The 14712-nt window shown below is 36.8% G+C and overlaps 1 protein-coding gene across 1 annotated transcript in view; it reads right to left on the bottom strand.

The window, feature by feature from the left end:
• MAP3K20 (mitogen-activated protein kinase kinase kinase 20) overlaps positions 1–14712 on the bottom strand; it is a 116965-nt gene that overhangs the window by 23913 nt on the left and 78340 nt on the right. The window contains exons 12-15 of the mRNA XM_087709009.1: positions 5804–5848; positions 3138–3168; positions 1726–1865; positions 359–421 (exon numbers count right to left, since the gene is read on the bottom strand). Coding sequence (XP_087565135.1) covers positions 359–421; positions 1726–1865; positions 3138–3168; positions 5804–5848 — 279 coding nt within the window. The remainder of the gene's footprint in view (positions 1–358; positions 422–1725; positions 1866–3137; positions 3169–5803; positions 5849–14712) is intronic.

Here is a 14712-nt window from a genome sequence, read left to right on the forward strand (position 1 = left end):
AACTATAAGCTAGCAATGCAAGTTTATATGAAAATTTAATAATAAATTGACATAATATAGTATTGGGTCCCAGTTTATATTGATGGGCCTGGCACTCTCTGACCCAGCTGGATCAATGCCAGTATCGATATTTTCTTTCCAATGAAACAAGAGTATAGAATGATTTAAGAGTTCTCCAATAGCTACAACCAAATGCAGACTCCTCTCAAGGTAGTTAAGCCCGAATATGTTTTTACACTTGGCCGATAGCAGTAGCAAATATTAGTATACATTTTTCCCATGTATTTCCCGTTTAATCAAAATAGAATACTTTATTTGGCCAAGTGTGATTAGACACCCAAGGACACACCCTACTTACCTTAATCAGGGGTGGAAAATGAAACATATTGAAGAAATCCTGACACAGCTTCTCAATGGCAGTCTAAGAAGGGAAGAACATAGAAAGTTAAACACAGGACATGGCTGCAAATAATTTCTCATGTAGAGCTCTCATAAAATATTCAACTTTTTTTGGCGGGGGGAAACAAAGCACTTTCTGGGCAGTCTCTTCCTAAAGCACCATTTTATTCTTTCTGCTGCTCAGCAATTTTACTTGTTGGTGTTGGAGAGCTGATACATGATCAGCCTTAAGTGGCGGATGAAGTTTTGCAATGGTGACTGAAATGCAGGCTAGCTGTCAGAACCAAGCATCCAAACCTGGTTGGGTCTTAAAGGTAAAGGTACCCCTTGCATATATGTGCTCGTCGTTCCCGACTCTAGGGAGCAGTGTTAATCTCCGTTTCAAAGCCGAAGAGCCAGCGCTGTCCAAAGACATCTCTGTGGTCATGTGGTCAGCATGACTAGACGCTGAAGGCGCACAGAATGCTGTTACCTTCCCACCAAAGGTGGTCCCCATTTTTCTACTTGCATTTTTACGTGCTTTCAAACTGCTAGGTTGGCAGAAGCTGGGACAAGTAACAAGAGCTCACTCCAGCGCTAGGGATTCAAACCACTGAACTGCCAACCTTTCTGATCGACAAGCTCAGCTTCTTAGAGTGGTACCGATTCTGAGTGAAAGCAGTTTTACAGGCAGACTATAAAATGGCAGATCTTCTGGTTAAATAAGATGGATGATGGTGAGGGCAGGCATTATCTGTTAAGCTATGGTCCTGCTCCATGGTGTCTACAGAAATTTAATACAAGTAGTTTTATAACACTGCCCAAAGTGATTGGCATTTGAACTCTGATTCACCAACACTTTGCTTCCCCTAAGATTTTAAAACGTGATCAAGATTACTGTTTGCAAACACAACTATTTTTTTGCATATATTTTCAATTCTTTCCTTATCTATAGGTCTGTGAGAACAGATTTTTGGATTCCTCCGTGTGGGTTTTTATTTTTTGCAAGGGTAAAGAATTCCAACTATTTCCCATTCTCTTTTATTCTCAGTACATTGTAGCTATGACTTAGTATATCAATGCTCATAACCAGAAGTTTATGACGACAAGCTGCACATGTGTTGTGCAAAACAGTACAAGAAAAACATGTATGAATATATGTACTAATGGTCATAAATACATGCTTAAAATCTCATCAATCTCATGAAATATTTTTGTATGTAATCATTTTTATTTTAGTAAATCTGGAATTACATTTGTCAGATTGTCAGATTTAGACTTTGATACTAGGAACAAGCTGTTCTTTTTCATAACTTGATGATCACCCAAAGTTTGCAATTCAGGTACCTTCAAATGAATGATGTGTCCTTTGGAAACAATTCCCATGTCCTTCAAATCATCTTCTTCCAGAAGAAGTAAACGTTTTCCTGTGATGTGATGCTCTTTAAACAAGCTAGCATATATACTCATATCGCCAGATGAATCACCTTAAGATCATAAGACATTGTTCAGAAATCTGGACATAGAAAGATCAAGTTTTGTGAGCTGCATTTCTCTTTCAAAGGGCTTTGGGTTCTACTAGTACTGATGGTATTACCCAATTTGGTTAAAGAAACATCACCAAGAAAACAACCAGGCTCAGAGAGCATCAAGGAATCCCCCTCCCAAACCTCATTTCAACCCTGACCTACATATATTCTTCTTTACTGACTTTGGGGGTCTTGCTGTAGCCTAAAAAAGACTCCATTCTCTGTGACTAAGTGATTTATATTTCCAACATGAGAACAGCAAGAGGCAAGCCTGTACCAGCCATTGGTAATTTTTCAATTTTAAAAAAAATGATAAACAGCAATCATTTAGAACAGCGGTCACCAACCAGTGGTTCATGGACCACTGGTGGTCCATGAGAAAATTTTGGTGGTCCACAAAAAAAAAATATTTGTATTTTTATATTGCACTAAATACTATTTATCTTTTTTTAAAATTAATATTAGTGGCCTTCGGGACTTAAAATTATGAATTTAGTGGTCCCTGAAGTCTGAAAGGTTGGTGATCCCTGATTTAGAACACTAGTATAAATGAGCCATGATGGCACAGTGGTTAGAATGCAGTACTGCCAGCAATTTGGCAGTTCAATTCTCACCGGCTCAAGGTTGACTCAGCCTTCCTTCCTTCCGAGGTCAGTAAAATGAGGATCTAGATTGTTGGGGGCAATAGGCTGACTCTGTAAACCTGTAGACTCTGAAGCGGTATATAAGTGGTGTATATATATAAAAAAGTGCTATTGTTATTACTATAACATTTTATTCTTGTTTAATTTGTTGCCCCTGCTTTGCCAACGTGCTCCTTCAACAAAATCCCACTAAATGAATAATGTTTTCCTTCCTGACTCAGGGAAGCAAAAGTCATTTTACACACAATCTCCATTGGAGCCTTTGCTTCTCTAAAAGTTTACGTTGAAAATATTAACTGAAACTTTTATTGGCTTCCTCTATTACATGCTGTCAACTCAAGGAGGATGTCAATTGAGTAATATCTATCAGAGAAAGATTTCTTCGTATTCCTATATTCTGGTTGAGGGATTTGTTCTCTTCACTTTACTGAGAAAGTTAGCTAAGTTCCTTTGAATCTTAAGAAACTCAAAAGGATTTTTATATGCTTTTCCTAGTTGTATTAGAGCTTTTAACCTTGCTTAGTCTATCACCACAATACATTTATTCATTCATGCTTTTGTGAGCTAGACATATGTAGAGTCTTACCTTTTCTAACGAGCTGTTGCATCCAAAAATACTGTGAAGAAAGGACATTGATTTTATGATCTGAGGCATGAAAAGCTTTGTATGGCACATCTAATCAGAAAACATGTTGAGAGGAAAAAAACGTGGTTTTGAAAGCTGTTTAAATGAATAGGGATTGTGTAAAAAAAGAAACAACCCACAATAACACACTTTAATCTTACATCTGAGATTAAAAATTTGCAACCAGGGCCAAATCCAGCTCTTCTCATCGGTTGCCAATTCAAAGGAAGATGTAGACTGATGGTGACTAAAGCAGACAGATGAATTGCCAATCTTAACATGAGAGATGGATCAGATCTTGCCCTTGAGTCCCACATTCTGTCTCCAAAATGAACCTTGAGTAAAAGTAGTTGTTGGCCAGGGCACAGTTAAGACAACCACCACTTACATTCTCCATAGAATATCTCCAGTTTAATATGCTTGAGATTTGCAGCCCTCACTGCCATTCATTTAAAAAAAAAAAAGAAAATTTCTACTTCTAATGTAAGGAAGAAATTACCAAACATATATTTCTACTTTGAAATATACACATATGTTTTGCACAGCCATTTGTAATTTAAGAGTAATGCTTCCTGTGCAAAGATGTCACACTGTTGTTTATGAAGCATATGTTTAAACTTGCATTAAGATATGAATGGTAGGCCTGAGGGCAAAAAAGTCCCACCGTGCAGGACCGTAAATATAAGAAAAACTAAAATGCTAATTTTCTAAATTATTACCGATGCACATATTACTACAAGGAGGAGGGCCTTCTCAGCAGTAGCCCCGACCCTTTGGAACGAGCTCCCCGTGGAGATTCGTACCCTCTCCACCGTCCAGGCCTTCCGCATAGCCTTGAAGAACTGGCTCGCCCGTCAGGCCTGGGGATAGGATAGTTACCCGCCCGAATGATGAGTGTTTGTTGTTTGCTATTTTATTACATGTTTTGTCCTACTGTCTGTATTCCCCTTTCCCAGTTTTTGTGTGAGCCGCCCTGAGTCCCCTCAGGGAAAAGGGCGGCCTACAAATTCTAATAAAATTCTAATAAAATTCTAAATTCTAAATTCTTTACTAAGATCCTTAGTCATTGAAATTTTCTGTATATGAGGCTGCCCTGATTCAGAAGCTTCAGCCGACACCAGATGCCGCAGCCTATATGTTGATGGGGAAGAACAGGTTAACTAGAGTAACAGCATTTCTACCAGAGTTGCAATGGCTGCCTGTATCCTTCCAGATCTAATCCAAGGTGCTGGTTATGGCCTACTTCACGGCTTGGACTTTTGTTAACTTCAGGACTACCTGTTCTACCTAAACTCTTCCCATCTACTATATTCCAGGTGGGAGGCCAGCATGCAGATCACCCCCCCTTCAGAATATAACATGGACATGACAGCAGGTCTCCTTGCTTGTAGCCCCATCACTCTGGAATACCCTGTCCCTAAGTTCAAGTTGGCGCCTTCCAATTTTCATTATGGGAATGGGTTACAGCTATGCCATTGCAAAGAATTTTGATGCAGGGCAAGTCACCTAACCCAAAGGGGTCTGATTGTCCAGGGTTGAAATGATATTTATTATTTTAGTTTGTACTTTGCAGGGTCCTTAGTGCTCTCTGCGCTTGGTTATTTTATTGCAGATGTTTCATTACCAAACTAGGTAACAACATCAGTGCTAGTAGGGAGTGGGATTTGCTCTTATTTTATTTGCCAGTGGTTTGCCCTGTCAATGTTGGTGGGATTGGCCTTGATGGTTCCTTGATTGGGCTATTTACTGTTAGCTTGTTTCTCTGAGTTGGTAACAGCTGACAGCAAACAACCAACCAATCAAAGCACGTACAAGATCAATCCCTTCTAGCCCTGATGATGTTACCTAGCTTGGTAACGAAACAGCTACAGAAACACAACCAAGCTCAGAGAACACCAAGGACCCCACAGTTCAACTCTGAGCTACAAATATTCTATAAGAATTTATACTTTATTCTATAGATTCTAAGCCACCTGGAGTCTTACAATCTATAGAATATAGAAAACATTTTTTTCTGGGCCACCTTCATTTCTTCTAAGACTCCCTTTACATTGTTTTCTCCTTGCAAGTATTCTGAACTTCCATCCATCTAGTAGACTTTGTGAACATTTAAAGAAAAATAAGTCCACAGTGCATTCCTCATTGTTCATTTTAAGATTAAACCGCAGGAAAGAACATGCCACAGACAAATGTTGCACAAAATAGAAGTAAAGTTTTAGCACAAGGATGGAAAGATTGTGGTCATATGTGGTTAGATTGCAACTCCTGTTACTCATAGCAAACACTCTTGATAAGAAATAGCCTTCCATGTACATCTTATTTGCTTTTGACCCCCGAAATAAGCACTTGGTCTTATTTTCGGGGAGGTCTTATTATTGTTGAGGTGCAGGAGGCGGTGATAGTGGTCAGCTCATGGCTGCTGCTGTGTTGCAATATTTTCAGGGGAGAGCTTATTTTAGTGCATGCACTCAAAAGCCCGATTGGGCTTGTTATCTGGGGAAGACCTGTTTTCGGGGAAACTGGGTAGTGCATCAGTATTAGGAAGTGACAGATTTCCCACCATGGCTTAACGAAAGGTGTCTTAACTAAATGGAAAAATATTGATTTGATTAATAAAGACTGCTTACCACATCTTCTTCAGTCCATTCACCGATATCAAATGATGGCAGCAACTGTGTAAGAAATATGCATTTAAAAGTGCAGTTTCTTTCATTCTTTTTGTCTCTATTTCTTCATATTCTCTTAGTATATAGTTTTTATTTAGCAGATACTTTGCAAATTTTGAAGATTGAACTGATACGTTACCGATAAAAAGATGACACGTCCCCTTTTCTGAAACAAAACCCTTCCACATTCAGCCAAGTTATTTATATTCTAACTCATTTTGGGTGACTTGGGTGACAAGTCCACAGATTTGTTTGCTTTATTTTTTTACATTTATTTGCCAGATCAGAACTTTAATGGATGCGACTCTGTGCGTATAAGAACCTCAAAAGTGGAGTAAACCAAATTATCTTAAGTTAGCTTTTAATTAATATGTCAAGTTCTAATTTGAACTTTAAACTTAGACAAATTCTAATTTAGGTTTGCAAACTTAGTATTGAGGAGGCTGTTTGAGAATCGCTTTTCAATTTTGTGTGAGTTATGTAAATTGTAATGAATGGTTAGTTGATTGCCTGTTAAATATCCTGCAATGATGGAGAACGTCATTCAAAATAAATGAACACTTAGGACTTGAGACTCAGTTCTGAAAACTACTGCATGCTAGTGATCTGATGGGGAGCAGAAAGAATGTGTCACTGAGTTATAAATTTGTTTTTATTTGTGAAATGTTTATACTTCCTACTTATAGTTTGAGTCCAGACAGTTCACAACAACAGATTGTTAAATAAGTTGAGACTGAATCAAGAGGGAAAAATGGAGTAAGATCACCAGTAACTGAGTAAGATTATGAAAAAAGATGGATTTTACTGGTTTCCTGGTTGTGAACTAATCCATGGTAAATGTAATAAAGGTAGTCCTTGATTTACAACAATTCATTTAGTGACCGTTCAAAATTACGGCATTCAAAAATGTAACTTATGACCATTTTTTAGAGTTATAACCTTTGCAGCATCCCCATGGTCACGTGGTCAAAATTCAGAAGCTTGACAATTGATTCATACTTATGACCGTTGCAGTACCCCGGGGTCATGTCATCATCACCTTTTGCAACCTTCTGACAAGCAATGTCAACTTAACAACCAGGTTACTAACTTATCAACTGCAATGATTTACTTAACAACTGTGGCAAGAAATGTCATAAAAAGAGGCAAAAATCACATAACAAATTCTCATTTAACAATAGAAATTTGGGGCTCAGTTGTGGTTGTAAGTCGAGGACTACCTGGTTGAGTGCCAAAACATTATAGTTATGTGTGGTATACAAATTTGCCCATAGATTATGTATTCCAGAGTGAATTCATTTGATAGGAAACTGGAACCACCTCAGGGTGTAGGGGAAACAGTCTGCAGAAGTACAGAAACAAACTTGAGAGGGGATGGTCTAAACTCAAATTAGTCAAGTAATGTTTAATATATTCAACAGAATGATGAAGAAAAGCAGGAAACTATGGGATAGCAAAACAACAGGTTATTCTGAAAGAAGCCATGACTTACTACTGCTTATTAGCTTGGGTGAAATGGATTTACTATTAACATGGTGATTTCTTCATTGTTAGTGGATTTGGTGTTTAAAAGTATAATCAGTAAGGTATACAAAGATTTAAAAATTGGGGGAAAGGTCCAAAATTATCCAAATCATTTTCAGAGTCAAGTTAGAATCAAGTGGTGACTTAAACAGCTCCATGATCTTAACCACTATATATCATATGGCCTGTATATCATGGAAAATTCATTGGAGAATATATATACATTTGTAAGTTCCAAGTTGAAGTTTAAACTTTCTTAAAGTTTCTAGGAGACCTTGCCTGCAAATTCTCTTCCCTCAAAACAATCACTTTTGAAAGGAGGTAGCCCGAACTTTTCTGTAGGCTGACATAGCCTCTATATTATAGCCTTCCTCAACTTCTTATGTGTAAAAAAAATCTGGTTAGAAGATGTGCTGTCTTTCAGTCTGAAATGTAGCAGACAGAGTTGCCTATAACAAACAGTATGCCCAATCATGATTTGTATGCCTTTCCATATCAATTATGCATAGTAGTTGATTGATTAGAGATTAGATGAGCAATGTAGCGTGGTTCCAAAAATACATTGCCCACCCTATATATTCCTTATAAATTCAATGTTGTTACTTCAGAGTATTCAGGGATAAGAAACTTAAAGCCCTGTACATGTTGCAGAACTACAATTCCTGGCATCTTTCACTATTGGCCGTACTGGGTGAAACTGTTGAGAATTATTTTCGATATAGATATAGAACCTAAGGCCATAATTGGGACCGGAATTTTAATCAAAAGTTGTTATGGTCATAAGTCAAGGGAACATATGAATGGACTTGATTTTAGGGCCATTTTTACGACAGTCATAAATCAAGTCACTGCTAAGCAAATCATGTGATCGTTAAGCAAGTCACATGATAATTAAGTGTTCATTGTAACTCTGAACAGTCATAAATGAATTACCCATATAACCATAGTTATCTCCCCATGATGCATTTATATTGTTTTAGCTTTTTCAGCTTTCTTTGCATATGTCTGTATATATTTATTTGAATTGTTTCCAAATTATTTTAATGTAGGAATGATTATGACATCCTTCTTACGCATGAATTAACACTGAAGGGAAATAACTGTAATAAGGGACATTTGTGATGCATTTGGTGACAAAGCTCAGATTAAAAGTTGGTGCAGATATATCATTAGGTATCCCATGTAAACATCATGTTTTTAATCAGGGCCGCAGGCTTTTTGTGTATTTTGTTTTTTTAGTGTCATCACGTTTATTGTAAAATCAAAAATGAAAACAAAGAGAAGCAAAGAAAAACAGCTCACAACAAATTAGGATTTATGACACCAAATTGTAAAAAAAGAAAAAGCTGATTACATTTTGGTGTTCTGTGAATAATTAAAAATGCAAACCATTAAATGAATGAAGCAAGACATCACATAATTAAATACTATAATGAAAAAAGTAAATACTATAACAAAAAAAAGTCTTGCCATGCAGAAGTGGAACATTTCACATTCCATACAAATTTTATATTCTGTTCACACGCTGTATAGTAGTTTTGGCACAGAGTTATCACAGCACATCAGAAGACAAGTCTCAACTTTTCTAAACATAGTTGAAATACTTTCTATTTTCATACAAATTTGGAATACAAATAACTGTTATCAATATAAAACATTTCAAAAGTGTAAAAAGCAACCGTCCCCCCCCCCCCAAATGATAATATGATTGATCAGATTTCAACAGAGAGGTTTTACAAATTTCTGAAATAACATGAAAGTGTTTATGATGGTTTGCCTCGGTAATGTTTCTGCAATTATCCTTTCCCTATCAAATAAGCTTTAGGCAGGCTTTTCAATAAAAATAGATTAGATTCAAGTTTTGAAAAAAAGCATTTTTTACTAGTTTCTAAAAATAGAGCAGATATTTTGGACTGGAAGGTCTTACTGCTTCTTGTGATATTTTATTAAAACAAAAATTGAAAAAAATGCAATGATTTCAGGGGAATTAACAAACCAAATGTTGCTTAAGTAACAGATTTATTAATAAACTGTACAGAAGATCTTCTGATGCTAAAATAGCAAATTTCACTGTCCCTATTAATCCATTATTCCTCTGATCTGTCACAACTTAATACACCAGGGGAGAACATCTTTATAACCTTAGGTTATCAATGGATATTACATAGGATGACAAAGACACTGTATTCTATTATTAATTTATATGACACCATTGATCTTTTCTTTTAGGGAAAAAAAATATGAAAGAGGGGGAAAATAGAATAGGTCCAAAGAGACTTCTGAATGCTTTATGCCAAAGTAGATTATAGTCTACTTCAGTGATTCCAACCTTTTCTTCATCATAGACTCCCTTTAAAAACCTTTTGTGTCCACGGACTTAACTCAAGATTTAAATAATAACTTTTCAAGCCTTCACGGACCCTCTGTGATGGGACTGTGGCCTCCCCATGGACCATAGTTTGAGAACCACTAGTCTACCTGGATTCATTCTTGGTCTTCTGCACAATCCATATTTTGATTTGGTGGAAAGGAGGAGAATGCGGGACCAAGTGGCAACTTTTCACGCGAGATATCAGTGGTGGGTTCCAGCTGCTGCCACTGCCAGTTTGCTCAGGGACGCGCTGTGCACATGCGTGCATGCACAGTACTGAAAAAGCTTCTGCGCATGTGCAGAAGCAAAAAACAGGATGTCAGCACCTACAGCGCCAATAGAACCGGTTTGGGGGCGTGGTAGGCCAAATTACTACCTATTCGGCCAAACCGGTAAGAACCCACCTCTGTGAGATAGGCTCCTCTCTTCAGTAGGTAGCCTTTACTATGTACTCAGTACTCATATCAGGTTCAGATTTCCCTTAGAATGTACCTATGGAATTTCTATATGACACAATTTCCACACAGTTCCTCTCCAGATGTATTGTGGCTTTAGCTTCCAAAATTCACATTGGCTGTGTTGCTGGGGAATGCCAAAGGTAATAATGCAGATACATCTGGAGTGATAGTGTGATTTCAGATCCAATAGGCTTTTAATAGTTGTTCAAAACTCGCTAAGTTCTATTTAACTATTTTAAAGTGTAACTGCATGCTTTCTCATACAACAATAAACTATTATACTGTATACACTAGATTAGGTCGTTCAGTGTTATCAAAATAATACTGCTTGTATGCTCAAACTTAGAAATGTTAAGTTCTGATTGCACTATGCAGTAGCACAATTAAACTAAATTGTGCTACTGCATCTACATTTACAATCAAAACATCCAAAATGAAGCTTTAGTAATGTCCTAATAGTAAATCCAGAATATTCACCCTACAGTAAAACCTGGAAAGTTAAATGAGTTGGAAATAAGCGCAAAGGAGCTACTTTCAAAGCCTGTTTCTACAAGCAATCAGTATTTTCCCAATATCTGTGTGTCTGTAGCCCAATGTATATAGATAACTCTCAATCAAGATAATTTACAAGGCAAACTTGTTCACTAAAAAATAAGCTTCATGAGATTGACTTTACTATCAGTTATATTTTTACAGGATTACAATTTAAGACTATAATCCTTAGGAAAATCCTAGAGGCTATAGAATTAATCAAACTATCATTTTTAGGATATAATGATTTGAATTTGATATGCCTTCCAAGTCACTGTAGAAACTTTTTTTTGCAGCTTTTCTTCTATCTGAGAACTCCACCATAGAAAGCGGAGAAAGCAGACTAGGCAAGGGGACTGCTGGGAAGGTTTGAGAATCAACACAATGGATTCTCTTTCAATTATTTCAGGATGATAAAACATGTAAAATTTAAAAACTGTAACTCCAGGGAAGGAAAAAAAAAGTGTGCAAGAAGTAAAAAAGTCCTTTATCATTTTATAGATTCCTAAATTCTTTAAAAAATGAACATTCTTAGAAATATGTTGCCTGATTAAGTGGAAGGTCCTATTCAATCAAAAGTTTTGTTTAAATTAACCAAAGAACATAGCTACACGTTGTAGCCCTAACCAGGATCCTAGGTTGTTTCTGTAAAAAATGCTTGAAATATACTCATACTTGGAGGAAATCTGAATTTTATGTTTGCTTTAACACAAGAAGTTGGTGGATTTAAATATCATTGCATTGTATTCCTTTTTTTCATTTTACTGAGATTTTTATCAACAGGAAAGAGACAGAAATTAGAATAAATAAGCAACAGTGTGGAAAATATATATTTATCACACAAGAGCAAGAAGTCTTTTGTCTTGGTTAGATTTTTTAAAAGTTATTTTACAATAATGCTAAGGACATATTGTTTGTATGGCAGGAAATCTATATTAGAATCAGTAAAACCAATTTCATTCTCTCACTTTGCCCAAATAGGTGAGCTGTCCTGCCAGATAAAATGAGCATTTGAGAATGTTTGTTTCTTATAAATCTTATTATATATACATTTGTGCATGCCTTCTAGTCAGTGTTGATTCCTGATATAGTAATCATCTGGACAAGTCCCTGCAGTTTTCTTGGCAAGGTTTTCAGAAGTGATTTGTCCTTGCCTCATTCCTAGGGCTGAGGGAAAATGACCAGCCCAAGATTACTCACCCTATTTTGTGGCCAAGATGTGACTAAAACTCATAATCTTCTGGTTTCTAGCCTGATGCGTTAACCACTATACCAAATTGACTCTAGAATACAGCCCACGGTTATAGGTATCAGAGGTGGCATTCAGGAACCGGTAGTGGAAATTTTGAGAGTGGGGAGGGAACTATGATTTTGCAGTATCCTTTCCCCTGCCATGCCCACAAAGCCATGCCCACAGAACCGGCAGTAAAAAAAATTGAATCTCACCACTGATATGTATGATTCTTTGGAATTACAGCTATAAAACATGCAGGGAAACCCCAAATGGAATTATACTTTTATCTGTTAACCTGCTCAAGAGACCTACGGGAGGAAGGAACAATGATACTTAAAAGAAAATACCAGCAGTTTCAGCATTAGCATAGTATTGAGCCATAACGATGTCAACAATAGGTCAACATAAACAAAAAAAAACCCTTAAATAAACAAACAACCCAAAACTGTTTAAATTAATTCTAAATTTGAAAGCAAAAAACAAAACAAAAAGAAACCACATAGAGGGTATAAACATAAGGAACATGATTTCTCACAAATAGGAAAACAAAATGGTTCTGTGCAACAAAATGGTGCTCTGTTCTTACTCAGCAATGAAAAACATAGGATATTTTTTTTCTCTCAATGTTCTTCTTTCTCTCCCTTTTGTAACAGATGCCAGACTAGAGTCCTCACAGCTTTCCTTTACTGCTAATCACTGTCTTCCTCAAAATCGATCGCCTCATCGGTATCATCATCCTCATCATCCTCATCAGATAAGTCGAATTCATGGAACCCCAGCGCCAGGTTGACCTTCTTCCCTTTTCTCATAGAGGTGGTTTTGGAAGAATTCTTTTTGGCTTGCATATTGATCTGCATTCCAGAATGCAGGGCGGATCCTGCTTCATTCATAGAGAAGACATCCCCAAAACCTTGCATCATCAAGGCCTTCAGACTCTGGTTCATGCCAGCTACCTCCCCATTACTCGTGGCGGTAATCTGACATGACATCTCTGCACTGTTTGATTCCTCTGTTTTAGATTCAAAGTAAGATGCCTCAGACATTCTGGCAGCAAAAGGGAAGCAAAACTAATGAAAAAGGAAAGGAAGGACAGAGGGGGAGGGGAAAGGAAAATTAGAAACCAATTAAAATCCCAGCAAAAGACACCACCAGATTAGTTAGCAGTAAACAGAAAGTAAAATGATTAGTGAATTTTAATACAAAATGCCAAGTCAGCATTTATTTTTTTTAAGGACTTGGTTATTGTAACTCCATAAAAATACCAGAAACCTAAGGCACATATAAGGCATCATAAGATATAAATTTTGTGTATCATTAGAAGATTGGGGGTTTTGTTTCTTTTTGGTAGTACAATCTAGTCTGAGAATAATTTTAACAAAGCAAAAGGAAAAATAATCAAAACATATTTTGTTTTCAATTTAAATATTCCAGAGTCTCATATGGGGAAGAAATATTCCTGACTGACAAAAAGTGTGCCTCTACAAAACTATATATGGCTTATGTCTGCTTTATCTGCCCATTTTTTTACTGGAATCAAAAGCCACCAGTGGTTGACAATCGAATTAATTTTGGAGAAATAAATACAATTCTGACTCGTCAGAATTAATAAACAATTCATCCCCCCCCCTTTTTTTTTACTGGAAACTAACAATTAATAGATAAAAGATTTCAGCTCTAGAGCAATGCACATGCTGTGATATTTTATGACAGCTCCTTAATGCAAAAATAATTTCCCATTATTTCCTGTAGGATAATATTTCATGCCAGAAGTTATGATGGACACAAAAATCTCCATCTCCTGGGCAGTGGCTGTCAAGAATACATAGAAGTGGCTTATTGCCACACAGAATTTTTTTTAAATAAAGCAGTCTGTACATTAGCAGCTGTATGACATAAATCCATCCCCACACACAGGCTACACCACATGAAAAGATTCCAGAAGACAAGATAAATACTTATACTGAGAGAATCCTAAGGAACTCACAAAAGCTTCATACTCTCAAAGGAGATGGCATTCAATAAACCCCTTTTGCTGGTGGACCCTTTCCCTTTTCTGTCAGGGAATGATTTTATATTCTTATTCTCTGCTACCTTCTTATGCTTGCTTATTCAAGAGTTTGGGGGATCTGCCTGGAGATAAGGAGAGTGGGAGACTTTCTATCTATGCAAACAGAGGTCTACAGTATATGCTATGCTATGCTATGCTATGCTATACGTATACAATATGGGTATGCATAAAGGAAAATGGGCAAGTTGTAATCTAACCAAGCAGAGGCATTTGTGGGGGTAAAAAAAAGTATTATGTCATATTTTATTCCTTTCCACTTCATTGGCAATTTCTGGACATTTCTTTTGTCTATACAAAGAAATAGTTCCTGTTTGAACGAGACTTTTTGGTTGTCCCCTTGACAACCTAGTTCCTGGGGGGGGGGAGAGTGGAAAAAACCCCTCTGCATTAATGCACGGATACTGCACCCACCAGCTGTGTTTTTGCAATAACTAATAGGGCAGATATTACATGGCCATTCTGATAGAGCTTTCTGGCTTTTTAAGGTTCCTGATAATGTATTTGACGTGAAGCTTAAAATTGCAGCGATTCCCAGTGATTGGGCTGAGCTGTTTCTTTCTTCATATAATTTATTTCTTCTCAGCCTAATCATACAAAGAAATGCATGTTCAAACTCAGGCAAGAACAATGGTTAAATATCCTTCGTAGTTTTGAAGGCTAGCATGACAGAGCTGTAAGAAGTTG

Source organism: Thamnophis sirtalis, unplaced genomic scaffold, assembly GCF_051295495.1.
Source record: "Thamnophis sirtalis isolate CommonGarterSnake01/CBP01778 unplaced genomic scaffold, rThaSir2_p1.2 scaffold_1, whole genome shotgun sequence".
Classification (NCBI taxonomy): domain Eukaryota; kingdom Metazoa; phylum Chordata; class Lepidosauria; order Squamata; family Natricidae; genus Thamnophis; species Thamnophis sirtalis.